The sequence below is a fragment of the Onychomys torridus genome, chromosome 8, assembly GCF_903995425.1.
Source record: "Onychomys torridus chromosome 8, mOncTor1.1, whole genome shotgun sequence".
Lineage (NCBI taxonomy): Eukaryota > Metazoa > Chordata > Mammalia > Rodentia > Cricetidae > Onychomys > Onychomys torridus.
The window spans coordinates 105,641,291-105,658,993 of NC_050450.1; the positions used below are offsets into that span (position 1 = coordinate 105,641,291).

A 17,703-nucleotide genomic window follows, 5' to 3' on the forward strand; every position below is an offset into this window, starting at 1 on the left:
GAACCAGGCCTCCACAGATGCCCCAAGAGTATCAAGAGGGCACTGGGCTGGAGTGGCCTTCCCAGATCCAAGTGTGCCTTCCCGGAGGGCAGGGCTGGGCATGAGTGCAGCTGCCAGCCAGGCTCTGTGGAGCACCTACACTTGACACAAGATGTGACCTAGCAGTGGGCAACCTTGACTGTGAAGAAACTGCCAAAGTGGGTGTTTGTTGAGCAGTCACTGAGCATGCTCAGAAAGCCATAGTTAGTCGGCAGGCCCAGGCCTAGACTGGGGTGAGGAGCCCAGCCACATGGATGGGCATATTTGAGTGGCCTCCCATGGGATAGCATGTTCTAGTGCCCATAGCACCTGCTTTCTTGGTGCTCTGTGTCCCTCAGACCCTGTGGTTCTGGCCCTGGTGTGTCCTTAGGGTTGGTAACATGGCCTGCTCTCCTTTGTCCAGGTTAGACTGGGTCCAGGTCTGGACTCCTTTAAGGACAGGCTTAGGCACACAGCTCTGCACTCTCAGGTGAGGGAAGCCTCATCCACCCTGAAGTCTAATCTGGAGACAACACAGCAGCTGCAGCAGGTGCCTGTCCATGGAGGACGTGGACAAAGCCCCTCCCCTCCCTGGCTCTTAGCAGGTAACCACTCCAGGGCTCCTTGATAAAGAAAGCTCCTTGTTGGTGGGGCTGGAGAGATGGCTCAGCAGTTGGGAGCACTGGCTGCTCTTGCAGAGGACCCAGGTTCGATTCCCAGCACCCACTTGGCAGCTCACAGTTGTTTATAGCTCCAGTTCCAGGGGATCCAACACCCTCACTCAGACATACATGCAGGCAAAACACTAATGCACATAGAATAAAAATAAATCATTACAATTTTTTTTAAAGTTTCTTGATAAAGAAAGGCCCTTGTGTTAACGCCATCCTGAGCTCAGCAGGCCCAGCCTCACTCCCTCCCCTTCAGGGAACAGGGAGAACACAGACATCCCTGGAGCCTGCCCTGCAGGGTATTAGGGGCCCCCTGGATAGCCACAATGTTCAATTTATCTCCTAGCTGCAGGCCAACACCCAAGGAGCATCCAGGGGCCTTAGGGTGGAGAGGGCAGATGAGGAAGCTTTTGACAGCCTGAGACAGAGGCCCCACACAGCCCTACTCTGTCAGAAGCATGAGGCTCCTTCGGCTACTCTTCTTGACCATGCTGGGTGAGTCTCCTGCAGACACCATGGGAACGGCCTTGAGGAAGTAGGCTCAGGGAACGGGGTGTTAGAGAGTTCTGAGAGAGAGACCTGAAGGCAGAAGAACCAGAGAGAGAGAGGGAGAGTGTGAGGGGGGCTGAGCAGGGTGCTGACACCAGCCCCATAAACCACACATGCATGTATGATGGGATTAGGGCATTGCCTCGATTCCACTGGGGTGTGTGTGTGTGTGTGTGTGTGTGTGTGTGCGCGCACATATGCATGCACACGCACAGTTGCCAACGTGGATGCATGTGGAAGCCAGACATTAAGGCATTAAGGTCAGGTGTCTTCTTCAATCACCTCCTCACCTTATTTTTTGAGGCAAAGGCTCTCACTGGCCTGAAGCTTGCAGTTTCAGCTAGACGGGCTAGCTAGCCCCAGAAATCCACCTTTCTCTACCCTGATCTCCAACACTGTGGTTAAAGCATGCACCACGCCCTTCTTTGGTGTGCTGAACTAAGGTCTGCATGCACAGCAAGCATGTTGCCCTCTGAACCATCTCTCCAGCCCTGGTCTGTGGGGGACCCACCCCCACCATTTTTCCCAGGGTACTCTTGAGGAGAGAGGGATAAGAGATTTAGACAGAAGGACAAAGGGGAGAGAGACAGACAGAAAGACAGGACAGCCTCGGGAGGGCCTGGGTCCTTATCCACCGGCCTAGAACTTTATTCAAAAGGCTTTTTATAACAATGCCAAGGGGCGAGGCAAAAGACCTTCCCTTGCTAGATACAACCAAGTGTAGACCCTTCCAAATACCTGGTACCCAGGCCTGTGGTCTTATACAGCCCTGAGGGTAAAGCAAGGTCAGATCTCACTAGGAAACCTCTGTGGGCTCCCACACTGGTCCCCATTAACTGCCCTGCAATGGGGATTTCAAATGTGAGAGTCTACAAAAGAGCTTCCACCAGGCTGATGGTGCATGCTGGTAACCCCAGCACTCAGGGAGATCAGGAGTTCCAGGCCACCCTCAGGTACATAGTGAGTTCAAGGCCAGCCTGGAATACAGGGGAGACCTCGTTTGAAGGAAGATAAAATAAATAGTTGTCATGATCAGAGATGCTAACTGGCTCTTGATCCTCACTGTCAGGAATCAGCCTGGGCAGGGAAGCTGTCTAGGCTGTCCCCTTCCCCTCCCAGCTCCCCTTATCTTTCTCCCCTTTTACAGCTGCCTGCAGCCTCTCAGGGAAGCAGACAGAAGGTGAGTAGCCCCGACACTTCAGGGAAAAGGATTTAGTTGGGGACACCTCAGGCAGAGCCACATGCTGTTCAGGTGCCTTGGCTGGAAAGAAGTTCCTGATGGTGAGGGAAGGGGTTTGGGAGGACCGAGATGGGCAGTTCTGGCCTCTGCCCCATGATGAGGCCTCGAGGGCACCTGGAGAGAAGAGTTTGGAGTGTGTGAAGAGGAGAGGTCCTCAGCAGTGCCAGTCACAGGACCCCAGGTCCTCATAGGGAGCAGTGTTCCCCTGTCCCAGGCAAGCCCCACAGCTCTGCTTGATGGGTGGGATCCAGAGAAGGCCAGGAAATTCTAGTGTGCACTTATCCCTGGAGGAGGAACCCTCAGGAGAGGAGGCGGGTAGTAAGGGAGCTGGGGGACTCAGCCATTAAGCTTCTTTGTTCTGGAAGCAGCTGAGGGTGAGTGTTCTCTCTCTCTCTCTCTCTCTCTCTCTCTCTCTCTCTCTATATATATATATATATATATATATATATATATATATATATATATATATACATATTTATATTGTGTGTGGGTATAAACAATATTTATATATAAACTGCATACATATATGTGATATGTGATATATACATATATGTGTGTATATATGATGTGTGTAATATATATATATATGTGTGTGTAATACATATGCGTGTGTGTCTTTTGTCTCCCATTCCTTTCTTCCCTCTTTTTATCCCTCCCTCCTCTTTCTCCTTCCCTTCCCCCCTCCTCTCTCCTCCTCTTTTCCTCCCCAATAGGCCAGGTACAGAGCCAGGAAGGAAAGGAATCAGGGAAAGCTCACAGCCTGCGGCCTTCTCCATCTCCCTCTGTGCCTTGCCCCTGCTCTCCAGCATGGACCCTCCCTTGACACTCAAGCTCATCTCTGTGCCCCTCAGGGTGGAGGCAGGCAGTCCCCTCCGTGTCTAGTCCTTCGCCTAGCGTCCCCAGGCATCCCCTTCTATTCTGCTTAAAGAAGGGTGCAGGGTGGTGTTGACGGAGGTCTCAGTCAGTTGAGGCACAGACCAAACTACCATTTCCTCATTTCTGTAAAAAAAAAAAAAAAAGGTTATTAGTGTCATAGCTAAAAAAAGAGCTAGTGGCTGATTCTCAGGAAAGTACCTGGGCAGAAGCCGTCTGCCTTCCTGTCCCCTCAGCCCATGGTCTCTGCTCAGCTCTGCCGATGGAGTCCTGCTCAGGAGGCTTCTGAAGGCTGACTGATCCCTTGTTCTTTCACAAATCTTCTCAGAGGATGCTTGGTTGCTGTCACTGTTGCAGGCCATGAGGATAAAACCAGGTACAGAAAGAAAAGCCACCCTTCCTGCAGGACAGAGAGAACGGGAGTGCTCCAGGCTGTTAGAATCAAGAGCATCAGTGGTGTTGTGGTACACACCTATAGTCTCCACACCTGGGAGTTAGAGGCAGGAGGATCACAGATGCAAGGTTATCCTCAGCAAGGTGGAAGCAAGCCTGGGCTACAGTGAGACCCTATCTTTAAAAAAAAGGGAGGGGGCATGGGTGACAGTCCTGGTTGGAACCTTTAATCCCAGCACTTGGGAAGTGGGTGAGGAGGATCTCTGTGAGTTCCAAACAGCCTGGTTAAGTGCTGAGTTCCAGAACAGCCAGTGAGACTCTGTCTCACAAAATAAAAGCAGAAGAAAACAGCAAACCCGGCAGCTGTCACCACAGCGGCTCTGTGTGGAGCAGGATCTATCTCTTCTATTTCCACCTCAGGCAGCAAACTGTGCTTTCTTAGTGCTTCCAAGCCCCACGTATGCAAACCGAGCTTCTATTCCGGGCCACTTTTATCCGTCAAGCTCACTGCCCTTCATGAAGGAAGGAGAGAAACAAACCAACCTGTAACCACAGTTTGGCCCTAGACTCCTTTCCCTGCCCAGGGAACCGAGTCCAGCCCCAAACACCTTCCGTGGACCCTGAGAAGACCTGCTGCCTCAAAGATCAAGCTGACAGAAGTCCTGTTAAAAGTCTGCCAAACAGAGCCCAGAGAAGCTCTGACTTTATCTCAAATTGGAAATTGATTTTAATTAAAAAAAAATAAAACAACAACAACAACAACCAAAAAAAACCCTCCCCCACAAAGAGGGGCACTTAAAGTGTTTAAACAGCCACAGAAGAAACATGCTCTGTTGGTGTCGGGCCAGAACATGTTCTCTCTCCAATCACTGAGCTACATCCCTCGCCTAGCTTAAAGATTTATTTCAAGATCCTGCTTTTGAGCCTGGGCTACAGAGTGAGTTCCAGGACAGGCTCCAAAGCTACACAGAGAAACCCTGTCTCGAAGAAAAAAAAAAAATCCTGCTTTTGTCTCAGCCAGTCACTCCCTGCCATGGGGTGTGGAGTGGGTCCCCAGCCTCAGCACTCAGCTGCAGTGACAGGAGACACAAGTTCCCCTGAGTCAGGAATTAGGATCTGAAAGAAAGTGTGTACAGTGGTCAGAAGCTGGGAAGTCCCGGGAGATGTTTGTGACAGCCCGGAACCTCCTCCATGGGAGTTTTCCTTTCTTTTTTTGGTTTTTCCAGGCAGTGTTTCTCTGTGTAGCCCTGGCTGTCCTGGAACTCACTCTGTAGACTAGGATGGCTCAAACTCAGAGAGCCACCTGCCTCTGCCTCCCGAGTGCTGGGGTTAAAGCCGTGTGTCACCATGCTCAGCCCACGGGAAGTTTTCCGATCATGGTACTGTACAGTTTTCAGGCCCAGTAGAGCAAGGGCTATCTATACGGTCCAAGTCTGGGATCTTAATTATTTCCTCCTCCTCTGTGGGGGCATCCCATCTTCATTTTCCCCCAGGGTACTCTTAAGGAGGAGCAGCAGGAAATGGTAGAAGTAAAGAAGGGAGGAAAACAGACAGAAAACACAGGAGAGCCTCAGAAGGGCCTGGGTCCTAATCCATCGGGCCCTGCCTCTGCCAAAGGGTGTTTAAAGGAATGCCAAGGGGCGGAACAAAAGACCTCCTCCCCAGCACAGCCAAGTGCAGACCATCTCAGACACCTGGTACTCAGGCCCGTGGCCCAATCATCCTCTTTATGCAGACTTGCTGGGTAAAGCCACTAGGAAACCTAAATGGGCTCCAGCACTCCTCCTTCTCCTCCCCCCACTTCTCCTCCTCCTCCTCCCCCTTCTCCTCCTTTTCCTCCCCCCCCCCTCCTCAAGACAGGGTTTCACTGTGTAGTTTTGGCTTTCCTGGAACTATGTACACAAGGCTAGCCTTAAATTCACAGAGATCTGCCTGACTCTGCCTCCCAAAGGCTGGAATTAAAGGCTGACACCATACCTGCTCTGTGTGTGTGTGTGTGTGTGTCTGTCTGTCTGTCTGTCTGTCTGTCTGTCTTGCACCACATACATGTAGTACCCACAGAAGCCAGGAGAGGGTTTGGATTCCCTCTGGGAGTGGAGTTACAGGCAGTTGTGCACCACTGGGTGACTCTGAGCAGCAAGCATTCTTAACCACTGAGCCATCTCTCCAGCCCAAAAAGATGTAGTTACACAGCAGTTTTGCTCTTGTATGCATTCTCAGGCATGGAGTCATGTTGCATTGGTGCTATGATGCCAAGAAATGGGTGCCTCATTTCTTCCTTTTGACTTCACCAGAAATCAAGGGCCTTGCACATCCTGGACTCAGGTTCTGCCATGGCATGATACCTCTAAACCCTCATTCGTCCTTAAGGTCAAATCATATCCCTTGCACAGTTCATGTTCAACTGTTAGGATCTGAAGGTGTTTCCACCTCTTGGTACCCATAACTGGAGCTGCCCTGACATGTATATGACAGATCTGTCTGAGTCTGTCTTTGATTCTGTTAGGATGTGTCTTGGAGTATCATATCTGAGTCATCACTAATTCTTTTAATTCCCCCCACCCTTTTTTTCTGGTGCTGGAGACTGACCTCAGGACCTTATGACTGTTTATCTACCACTGAGATAAACTCTCGACCCCTAGGTGGACACTTTTTTCAAAAATGTATTTGCTTATGTGTATATGTATCTGCATGAGTTTTTGTGAACCATCTTTGTGCAGGTGCCCTTGGAGGCCAGGAGAGCATGTCCATCCCCCCCCTGTCCTGAAGTTATAGGTGGTTGCGAGTTGACTGATATAAGCTGGGAACCAAAACCCAAATCTTCTAGAAGTGCTCTTGACCCCTGAGCCTTCTGTCTAGCTCTGATTATTTTAAGTTTTTGAAGAATTACCAAACCAGAGTTTTAAACTGCTTGATTCCTCTTGGTTTCTTTCTCTCCCTGACTGGTTCACCTCCCAGACATCACCATTGCCTACAAAGTGCTGGAAGTGTACCCTCAAGGCCGCCAAGTGCTTATAACCTGCGACATCCCTGAGGCACCCCGGCCCATCACTTACTCCCTCATAGCTAGCCGAGGTCTCCTGGTGACAAAGAGGGTTGTACACGACCACAAGCCAGTCTCCTTCAAAATCAACATCACACTCAAGTCCAGCCCAGACCTGCTCACGTACTCCTGCCAAGCAGCCTCTCACTCGGCCACCTATGGGCCCAGCACCAGGCTACAGATGTACTGGGAGCTCTGGGCCAGTGAGTACAGGGGTGCGGGCTGGTGGGGCTGGTGGGGCTGGTGGGATCTGGATCAAGGAGGGGTGGGGAGAGAAGAGGAGGACAGTAGAATCGGGACAGAGGGCAGACTGCCTGTCTCCAAGGCTGTGCCCAGTCCTCGGTGACCAGAGGACAATCTCCTAGCAGGGGCCAGAGGTTCAGTGGGGTCTGACATGGGGCTGGTAATCAAGGCATTGCTGTTAATGATTTCATCCACACTCACGGGGAGGCAGTCAGGCTCCCCACTGCCACTGTGGAAGTCAAAGTTCTCTGAGATTGAGGGCGTTGCTTAGACAACCTGTAAGTGACCACATCTGCTTTCATCTCCCGCCACCCACTCCAGACCCTTCTCTCTTCCCCTTCCACCCCAGCCATGACTCCCTGTTAATAGGAACAAGGAAGTATTGCCTGCCTCCATGAGTCCAGCATCCTTACCCCCTAAAAACACCAAGACAAAGCCTAATGGGGGCGCACAGGGTCTGAAGCCCAGCATGTAGAAGGCTGGGATCACCTTGTGAGCTGGCTGTGGGATCTTGAACAAGTCAATGTCTGGGCCTCAGTTGCTTTTCCTGGGAAGCAAGATGATATAACAGGGCACCCCGGGAGGCTTGGAAAGGCACAAGGGAGGTTGCCTTCTGTCCTGATGAGGCTGAGACCAAGCCTGGGGCAGCTAGCTACTGGTCAGTAGGGATGCTCAGGGCATCTGGCCGAAGACTCCAGCACCTGCATTCTCCTAAGTGGTGGCTCTTGTCCTCAAGGAGCTTGCCTAGCACCAAGAGTCAAGACTGTCATCTGCTCCTCAGCACTTCCCTTTAACCTCTAGGCCTGGGGTGTGTCAGGCTGGTTAGCACCCAACCACTGAGCTACATCCCTAGCCTAGCTTAAAGATTTATTTTTATTTTATGTGTATGAGTGTTCTGTTTCTATGTCTGTGCTCCACCTATGTGTAGTTCCATGGAGGCTAGATGAGGATGTCAGAGCCCCTGGAACTGGAGTTACAGATGGTTGTGAGCCACTACTTGGGAGCTGGGAACCAAACAGGGTCCTCTGAGAGCAGCAGGTGCTATTTTTCTTCTCTTTTTCTTTTTTCTTATCTTTTCTTTCCGTTTTGGTTTCTTTGTTTGTTTGTTTTTTCGAGACAGGATTTCTCTGTGTAGCTTTGGTGCTGTCCTGGATCTTGGTCTGTAGACCAGGCTGGCCTCAAACTCAGAGATCTGCCTGCCTCTGCCTCCCAAGTGCTGGGATTAAAGGTGTGCGCCACCATTACCTGGCCCTCATCAAGTACTTTTTTTTTTTTTTTTTTTTTTTTTGATGCAGGGTTTTCCTGGCTGTCCTGGATCTTGCTCTGTAGACCCAGCCTGCAATAAGCACTCTTTTCCTTCCTTCCTTCCTTCCTTCCTTCCTTCCTTCCTTCCTTCCTTCCTTCCTTTTTTTGTGGTAAGCATTCTTAACTGCTGAGCTGTCTCTCAGGCCCCCCTTTTCCATATTTACTTATTTATTATTTTCTGCCCAGGGTTACTGAGGGCTAGGATTTCAGGCATGTGCTGCTGTGTCCAGCCAAGTCACTATTTAGGAATTTAGAAAGCAGGCTGGGAGCTGCTGTCTGCTCAGTGTTAGCTTGGTGATGTGGAACATAGCCCTTGTGAGTCCATTTTTATTTTTAGCCTGGTCCCTGCAAGAGCTTAGTCCAAAACAATTTTTAAAATTACTCAATGATGTCAGGCAGTGGTGGTGTGCAGCTTTAATCCCAGCACTCAGGAGGCAGAGGCAGGCAGATCTCCGAATTTGAGGCCAGCCTGGGCTACAGAGAGAGTTCCAGGACAGCCAGGGCTTCACAGAGAAACCCTGTTTCAAAAAACAAACAAGAAGAAAGAAAAAAAAATCCTTTTTGTTGTTTTCAAGACAGGGTTTCTTTCTGTAGACCAGGCTGGCTTTGAACTCACAGAGTTCTGCCTGCCTTTGCCTCCTGAGTGCTGGGATTAAAGGCATGTGCCACCACCGCCTGGCTCAAAAAAGAATTTTTAAAAATAAATTTTAAGGAACATTTTAAAAATCAAATTGTATAGTGTATACTACAAGCAGACTAGATTCTAGTCAAGCTGTGCAGAGAGCAGTCTGGTGGGCTGCTTGGGGGAGGTGGCAGTCACAGTGGAGTCTCTGGGGCCATTTGACATAGAAGGAGGAGAATGTATTGGGAGTGTGAAAAGCTCTTCCATCTCACCTGCGCTGCCCTTTTCCACCCTGTCAGAGCCCGTGTCGCAACTGCAGGCTGACTTCACCCTGTATGATGGGGTCTCAGGCCCCACTGTGGAGCTGTCCTGCCTGGCATCCTCAGGCAGTCCACCCATCATCTACAGCTTGGTTGGGAATGATGGGCATGTGCATGCACAGCAGAGGCCACTCCATGGGAAGCCTGCCAACTTCTCCATCCCACTGTCCCAGATGTCGGGCTGGTTCCATTGCGAAGCTGCAAACAGCATCAGTGTTGATAGCAGCGCCCGAGTCCTGCTGCCCCCCGGTGAGAAGGCCCTTCCAGGCCTGGAGTGGGGGCTACAGCTTGTCCAGGGAGGTGGTCAGGGCTGGGGAACAGCTGGGCCTGCCACTGCCCAGGGCAGGATGGGCCTGAGGACGCTGCATGCCTACCTAGCCCCTTGCCTAGCCAAGGCCAACCAAGGCTCCTTACCACCCCACAGGGGAGCTGCCTGTGACAGCCACCTGCATGCTGGCTGGCAGCCTGGTCTCCATTTCAGCTATTAGTTTCGGGATGCTGAGGTCAACCAGGTAATCATGGGAGCTTGATGTGGGGTGAGTGGCTGACCACCTCTGTGACCAGCCAGGGTCCCCAGGGGGAACAGCAGGTTCATCTTGTGAGACTGGTTGTCTGTCATTGAGGCACAACATGTGCCCAACCTGAAGCTGCTTATTAAAGCCAAAAGCCCACAGTGTCTAGCACGTTCCTCACACACCCCACCCTAACCAGGGCTCTCAGCTGACTGACATCTGGTGGGGGACTTCCCTGTGGGTCTCGTGGGGCCTCCAGGAGCCAGGGTGGTCCACTTCTGGCCTCCACAACACTCCACAGTGGTCCCACCAGCCAGCCTTTCTGCAGAGGTGAGGCCTCTCTGATTCCCCTCTCCAAGCCTTCACATCTCTCACATGTACAGTGGCCAGGGCCTTTGTGTGGTCTGGCACCAGGCACCATAGATCTCTGAGCACCAACTACTGGCCTTTGGGTGGTGGCCACTTCAGCCTTCTTGACTATCTCAGCTTGGCCCTCCTCCCAAGACTATCCAGCGGCCAGACTCTTGGGAGGGCATGTCGCTCTCTGAGACTCATTGTTTTCCCTTATAAAATGGGGTACAGAGGCCTAGCTCCTGCTGACTATGTGAACAGGGACCAGCAAGTAACCTCACGGTGACTTGGTGCATTTAGTAGCATGAGTAAGATGCTCTTGAAACCATAAGATTGGGTGAGTCTGCCTGACCTGGACTGTAACTCCCTTGTCATCAGGTTGTGACCAGAAGACAGAGCCCAGGCTTGCCTACCTGCCCTATACAAGAACCCATTACTGGAACAAAAAAGAGCCGGGGGGCAGGGGGTGGGGCAAAAGGTTGTGTTTGTGCAGATCAGGGTACCAAAAGTAGTGTACTCCAAGAAGTCTGGAGCATTAGTGTGTATAAGGCCCAAAGAAATAAAATTGTGTGTGGGAGTCCTGCAGTATGAGTGGTTGTTGGCGGCCTGGGTGACTGAGCAGCTGTGCTTGCTCACAGGTGTACTGGAGCCCAGCTTCTTAAACTTCTGGTCACGACCCCATTGAGGTTGCATAACTGAAGAGGGGGGGGGCGGTCATCAACAATTTGGCAATATTGAAAAGTTGCTGTGTGTGGAGGCTCATACCTGTAACCCCAGAATTTGGGAGGTAGAGGCAGGAAGATCAGGTTAGTGCTAGTATAGGAGTCTGGGTCTCAAAGAAACAAATAAATAAAAACAAAAGTTGAGGTGTCAGCTGAGTGTGGTGGTGCACACCTTTGTTCCCAGCACTTGGGAAGCAGAAGCAGGAGGATCCCTGTAAGTTAGAGGCCAGCCTGGTCTACATAGTGAGTTCTAAGACATCCAGGCTGCATAGTGAGACTCTGTCTCGAAATAAAACAACAACAAAGTCTAAAAAGGGGCCTGGGAGATGGGTAGAGGTGCTTGCTGCCAGGCCTGACAGCCTGGGTTCAATCCCAGGGACCTACATGCTGGAAGGAAGGCACAGGCTCCAAGATGCCCTCTCTAGGACATGTGCCATGCCGCATGTGCCTGCCACTCCAGGTACAAAACGATTAAGTAAATGTAATGAAAGAAATTTTATTTATTTATTTTTTGTTTGTTTTTCAAGACAGGGTTTCTCTATATAACAATCCTGGCTGTCCTGGAACTCGCTCTGTAGACCAGGCTGACCTCAAACTCACAGAGATCCTCCTGCCTCTGCCTCCTGACTGCTGGGATCAAAGGGGTGCGCCACCACCATCCAGCTAAGTTTAATTATTTTTTTAATATAGGGGGAAAAAAAATGAAGGAAGGAGGTCAGGAGAGCCCTGCTAGCAGGAAGTCCTGCAAACACTCACCGTGTGGACAGATTTTAGGAGTTAGATATCAAGAAGCGGCCCTGTGCTCACCAGCAGCTTGTCAGCCTTTGTGGGAGCGTGGGCAGGGTGGGGATTGATGGTTATAAGGCCCAGCCCCTCTTGTGCCCACTCCTGTCTTCTCCCCAATGCACTCCTTCTGGTGGGCCAGGTTTTGCCTCAACTTTCCTGACTGTCCAGCCCCTCGTTATTCCTTCCCATCAAAGTGCCCACAGTAGTGCCATCTTGTCCTGACTCGATTTGTGTCTTATAGTCACCTCTCAGCCTTCTGCATGCCTCAACAGCCGTGTCTGCCTTGGCAATACATTTGTGTTGTCCATGTAAGGCTGTCTGGAGGCCTCTTGGCAGTCAGTACAGCCCCTGGGTTGGCACACAACCCTTCACAGAGTAAGCACCTGGTTCCCTTTCTAAACGTTCTTTTTTGGGCTGGAAGGGCAGCTGGGTTCTATGAACTAATGATCTTATTTAATTTTTAAAATTACATTTGTGTGTGTGTGTGTGTGTGTGTGTGTGTGTGTGTGTGTGTGCGCGCGCGCGCTTGTGTGCTTTTGTATTTTGAGACAGCATCTCAGATAGTTCAGGCTGGTCATGAAATCCTTATTCTCCTGCCCTCTTCCTCCCGCTTTTGAGACCATCTCTATGTGGTTTGCCTTGCATGATCTTGACATCTAGAAATGTATAGACACTCTGTCCTTCAGACCTTTTCCCTGGCAGGTCCAAGACGGGTGGGTAAAGGGGTTGTCCTCCACCCCATCCCAGGCCTAGCTCCGGAGGAATGAGTACCCAGATTGGTGGGGCCACACCTATTCCTACTCTTGTCCTGAGGCTGGAACCCAGGGGACTCTGACAGCAAGAACTTAAGCCCCAGTCCTTCGGTCTGGAGCACAGTGGTGAACTCTGAACATTTATGAGCCTAGGTTCTGGGTTGGTGGGATTCGGGTGTCTTCTGGAGAGGTCCAGAAGAAGCCAGGGCACTGTGTAGGTGTAAGGTGGGGGTCGCCAAGGGTTCCTCTTCCTGGGGACTCTCTGATCCTTTCTGGTTGAGCTTAGCAGGTCAGACCTCCCAGGGGTGAGATTTTCCTCCCTCTGCCCCACCCTGGTGCCACAGGAGCAGCTCCAAGTTCCTGAACCTGCCACCACCATGCATGCACTGAGGGACACTCTGCAGCGAGTCCCCGGCGGCTGACCACGCCCTCGGGCGGCGGCTGACCACGCCCTCCGCCGTCGGCTGGCCACGCCCCCGAGGCCAGAGCGGGCGGGGCGGTCCGGCTGGTTCTCCGCCATCCGCGGCTCAGCGGCGACGGCGACATGGAGAGCGGGGCCTATGGCGCGGCCAACGCGGGCGGCTCCTTCGACCTGAGGCGCTTCGTGTCGCAGCCCCAGGTGGTGACGCGCCTCGTGAGCATGGTGAGTCGGCCAGAGAGGACCCGGAGCCGCGCGTCCTGGCCGTCAGGCCCCGTGGGCCGCCGGCTTCCGAGCACGACAGGTGGCAGCGGCCGCACGTCCCAGGCCTGGCGGAGAGCGCGGGGCCCCGCAGCCCTCCGCGTCTCTGTCCCCTCCAGGCCGTGCGTCCTGTCGCCTATCCCACTGCGTGGCTCCGGATCTTGTCTCAGCCACTCGGGCCCGGGCCCCGCCGCACCCTCAACCACTGGTCCCTGGTGCGGGATGTCCCCGAGGTGCTCTGGGTGGGAGGCAGGCCCGTCGCCTTGCTGGCAGTAGGTGGGGCTTCGGGGCCACGCCACAGCAGGTGGCCTGCACGCCCGCGGCTCCCAGCGTGGGGAATTCACCTGGAAGGGACTTTCTGAGGCCACGTGGGTGCAAGGAGCGGGGTAGCCTGGCGCCCTGAAGTAGGATTTACTTCCAGCTCAGAGGCTAGCAACAGGTCTGCTAACCCACCCTCTCCAGAAGCCGGGCAAGCCCTCTAGTACCAGGCGCGTATGGCGGGTGTCCATATCTGGGGACGAAAACACTGAAAGCTGAGGCTTTAGCTGCGGGATCGAGGGTGGGCCTACTGCTCCCAGGGGATCTGGGCCTGGAATCTTGGAGGTGCCGTGGCTCCCCGAGCCCCTCAGCCTAGCGGTGGAGTCTGGTAGACTCTGTCCTGGGTTGTACTCTGTCTGTCAGGCTGGCAGTGCCAGGAGTCCTGACCCAGACTCAGCGCCCAGTCTGGAGTTCCGGCTTCAAGTTCAGCTGGAGGCGGGGCTTGTGACTTTCAGTTCCACAGCCGGATAGTGTTCCGGGAGAATTGATTTGTTCTGGCCCTCGGAGTCTAGAGGCAGTCAGGTGCCACACTCAGCTCCATCTGCCGTGTTGAGGTGGGCTTGGCAGTGGCCCTGAGGTGTGAGGAGGCGAAATGACGAGGGCGATTGCAAAGGGCTGTTTTCTAAACTGGACAGTTTCTGCTGGTGAGTTTCCCACCTCTGCCCTGGCTCCTGCGAGGAGTCTGAGCCTGGCCCACAGACCTCTGGATCTGACCACCCCAAGAACCTTGTTGTGAGGGGAACAAGTGTGGGGCTGGAATCTAGGCAGTATCTCTCCGGAGGGGAGCGGCCAGCATGCCAAGGAAGCTGCTGTTAAAGGGCGTTCTGGAAGATGATGTAGAATTGACTCAGGACAGGGTGTTGGGGTGAGGGTTGGATGAAACTCTGGAGTTTCGCCACCGTGTTTTTGTGGCCCATTTTGTCTGTAGCTCTTTCAAATGGGATGTGGGGGTTCACGCCTGTAATCCCAGCACTGAGGAGGTTGAGACAGGAGGATTGCCATAGGCTTCAGGCCAGCCGGAGCCAGATCCTGTCTTTTTTGTGTATGAGTGTTTGCCTGTGTATATGAAGGTGCATCATGTGCATGCTTGGTATCCACAGATGTCAGGAGACAGGTATCCAGTCCCTTGATAACCTGTAACTGGAGTTACAGGCGGTTATGAGCCACCATGTGGGTGCTGGGAACCAAATCCAGATCCTCTGCAAGAGCAGTGACTGCTCTTAACGATGAAACAGCCAAAAAGGAGCAAGTGTGGTGCACACCGTTAATCCCAGCACTCCACTCTGGAGGCAGAGGCTGCTTCTCTGAGTTGCAGGATGGCCAGGGGTACATAGTGAGACCCTCTCTCTCCAAAACAAAAACAACCAACCATGCATTTGCCCAGCAAGTCTGAGGCTCTAGGTTCAAATTGCCAGCAATGAGGAAGGGGTAGGGTTGGGGGAGCCCCAAGCAAGCATGGTAGTACATGATTGTAATCCCAGCATTTGGGAAGTGGAGGCAGGAGGATCAGGAGTCAAGATCATCCTAGGTTACACAGAGTCCATCCTGGGCTAAATGTGACCACTTAAGCCAAAACAACAGCAAAACAAAAACCCAACCCAACCCAACCAACCAACCCAAAACAGCCAGGCGGTGGTGGAACATGCCCTTAATCTCAGCACTCAGGAGGCAGAGACAGGCAGATCTCTGAGTTCAAGGCCAGCCTGGTCTACAGAGCGAGATCCAGGACAGGCACCAAAACTACACAGAGAAACCCTGTCCCGAAAAAAACAAAACAACAAAAAAACTCATCGCAAATCTCATTTGCTAATGGAGATGAGTAGATTATTCTCTGTCTTTTGTCACGAGCCTAAATGAGATGACACCTGTGGTCCGACAGCTAGGGGATAGCCCTTTCCTATAATAGCCCAGTCTGTCCTCTGGCTCCTGGTGGTGAGGAACTGTTGATGATACCCTGGCCACAGCCTGCCCATTACCTCACTCCCAGGAGTCCAGAAGGGGTTGACACACCAGTCTCGGAATGGGGCACCAGTAGAGAGACGAGACATTTGAGGCCCTGCTAGGGTCCTCATCTCTGGGCCCCAAGAGGGGTCTATACAGAATCCAATCCACAGGTGTCTGCACCTGCCCATCAACGCTCCTCTCCCCTCAGGTCTTGGCCTTGATCGTGTTCTCCTGCATCTTCGGCGAGGGTTACAGCAACACTCATAAATCTGACCGGTTATACTGTGTGTTTAACCAGAATGAGGATGCGTGCCGTTACGGCAGTGCCATTGGGGTGCTGGCCTTTCTGGCCTCAGCCTTCTTCCTGGTGGTCGATGCCTTTTTCTCCCAGATAAGCAATGCTACTGACCGCAAGTACCTGGTCATTGGTGACCTGCTTTTCTCAGGTATGCCTGTGGCACTGGTATACCAGGGCTTCACAAATGAGGGGCCTTGGTATTGTTGGGAGGGGTTGCTGATAGCAACTTAGGATCATGAGCCGCACCTGAGGTTTCTCCTAGGTCCCCCTGTACCCTGGGATGGCCCACAAGGCACTCTAACTTCAGAAACTCAAGGGTGTTGGGGCATAAGGGTGAGGCATGGCATCAGGTTTCTGGACTCAGCCATCCCACCTAGAAGCTGACCCCTAAGCCCCCTTGAGTCCCTCCTGGGCCCCTGGGAATCCCATCTGTCCCTGGGGCCAACTCTTCCCTCCTTGTTACTTCCCCAGCTCTCTGGACTTTCCTGTGGTTCGTTGGTTTCTGCTTCCTGACCAACCAGTGGGCAGTCACCAAATCTGAAGATGTGCTGGTGGGAGCGGACTCAGCACGGGCAGCCATCACCTTCAGCTTCTTCTCCATCTTTTCCTGGGTAGGTGGGCTATGGAGGGCAGCTGAGGAGGCTACGGTGGACATTGAGGTCCCCCTGCCCTGCCCACACCTTGGGTCTTCCCCTGCAGGGTATGCTGGCTTCCCTGGCCTACCAGCGCTACAAGGTTGGAGTGGATGCCTTTATTCAGAACTATGTGGACCCCACCCCAGACCCCAACAAGGCCTACGCCTCCTACCCCAGTGCCTCGGTGGAAAACTACCAGCAGCCACCCTTCACCCAGAACGTGGAGACCACTGAAGGCTACCAGCCTCCCCCTGTGTACTGAGCAGCCAGGGGCAACGAGGCAGGGAGAGGGCTTGGGGCCACTCCTCTCCCCTGGACTTCTTTCTGGAGGTTTGCTGCCTGGAACTGCAGTCCCTCGCCTGTTACAGCCAAAGAGCCCATGCCTTTCTGCATCCTAGCTGCAGCCAGATGGAGCACACCTGAAGTGCCTGTGTCCAAAGGGGCATCACCGCCACCCACCCAAACCTCCAGGGCATGTTTTAGCAAAGGGTTTTCACTAGACCTTCTCCCTCTGCCAACCCCAGCACTGGGGGTGGCGCCCAGGGCCCTGAATTTGCTTAACCAGTGCTACCACCAAGCTGTGTGCTCAGTTCCTTGTTGCTTTTGATAACCCTGAATCCCATCTCAGCCAGAAGCAGGTGCCTGCTGTATACTGTTTTTGATGTATGCCATAGTTTCCCCTCATCTGGAAGGTGGAGCTCAGCTTGAGGCCACAGGATCCCCAACTATCTTCTTTCCCTCCAAAGGTTGGGGTCCATGCACCTATCTCCTTGGAGTGCCAGACCTCGGCTCCTCACGTCCTCACTCAGGTCCATTCCCCAGCTTCGGCTGGGCTCCATGCTCAGTGCTGTCTTCTGGTGTCATCACTGTGTGCCAACTGTCCCCAGGCTGCTTGCCTGACAGCTGTAGAGCAGGCAGAGGAACTGGATATCACTTCCTTCTTGCTCCTGCCCCTGATGGGAGGGAGGAGCTGTGCCTGGAGACAACACCCAGCTTTATGTAAATATTCCCCAGCAGTTCTTAGATGCTAGTGAGGAGGACAGGAACCCCTGCACTGAATGTACTGGGGACTTGGTGGGGACATCCCTGCCCTCATGTTCTGTAGGCTAGTTGGGAGATGGAATAAATGTTTTTCTCAGTGTGTTGTCCTTGATGACGCCTCAGATAGGGGGAGAAATACACTTTGATTAGTATTGTTTTGAGAAAAGGCCTCAAGCTTATATAGCCAAAGATGACCCTCTGACCCTCCCCAAGTACTTGGTTTTAAACCCTGGACTTCATGTTAGGCAACTGAGCTACACCCCCGCTTTTCAAAGATAGTATCTAGATAGCCCAGGCTGGCCTCAAAACTTACCCCAGACTCTGAAGTACAGGCCTGGCTTGGTCCATGCTTGGCTAGACCAGCGTCCCTCATTATGTAACCCAGGCA

At 52.8% G+C, this 17,703-nt stretch overlaps 2 protein-coding genes across 3 annotated transcripts; both read left to right on the forward strand.

Moving 5' to 3' along the window:
* Positions 1-1,147: 1,147 nt before the first annotated feature.
* Positions 1,148-9,793, forward strand: C8H17orf99 (chromosome 8 C17orf99 homolog). Its single transcript, XM_036195336.1, has 5 exons — positions 1,148-1,184; positions 2,386-2,418; positions 6,703-6,990; positions 9,257-9,551; positions 9,673-9,793. The coding sequence occupies exons 1-5, from the start codon at positions 1,148-1,150 to the stop codon at positions 9,791-9,793; spliced, it is 774 nt and encodes a 257-aa protein (XP_036051229.1).
* A 3,095-nt stretch (positions 9,794-12,888) lies between these two features.
* Positions 12,889-17,415, forward strand: Syngr2 (synaptogyrin 2). Of its 2 annotated transcripts, XM_036196225.1 has the most exons (4): positions 12,889-13,043; positions 15,550-15,787; positions 16,111-16,250; positions 16,339-17,415. In XM_036196225.1, exons 1-4 carry the CDS (start codon positions 12,945-12,947, stop codon positions 16,534-16,536), a joined length of 675 nt encoding a protein of 224 aa, XP_036052118.1. In that variant the 5' UTR covers positions 12,889-12,944; the 3' UTR covers positions 16,537-17,415. The 2 variants fall into 2 exon arrangements, with proteins under 2 accessions (XP_036052118.1, XP_036052119.1); XM_036196226.1 differs by lacking the exon at positions 16,111-16,250.
* Positions 17,416-17,703: the final 288 nt, after the last annotated feature.

Coding starts and splice junctions, on each gene's coding strand:
- C8H17orf99 (XM_036195336.1), top strand. CDS start 1,148: ATGAGGCTCCTTCGGCTACTCTTCTTGACCATGCTGG. Junction 2,419..6,702: donor CTCAGGGAAGCAGACAGAAG/GTGAGTAGCCCC, acceptor TTCACCTCCCAG/ACATCACCATTGCCTACAAA. Junction 6,991..9,256: donor GTACTGGGAGCTCTGGGCCA/GTGAGTACAGGG, acceptor CCACCCTGTCAG/AGCCCGTGTCGCAACTGCAG.
- Syngr2 (XM_036196225.1), top strand. CDS start 12,945: ATGGAGAGCGGGGCCTATGGCGCGGCCAACGCGGGCGGCTCCTTCGAC. Junction 15,788..16,110: donor TGGTGACCTGCTTTTCTCAG/GTATGCCTGTGG, acceptor TTACTTCCCCAG/CTCTCTGGACTTTCCTGTGG. Junction 16,251..16,338: donor TCTTCTCCATCTTTTCCTGG/GTAGGTGGGCTA, acceptor CTTCCCCTGCAG/GGTATGCTGGCTTCCCTGGC.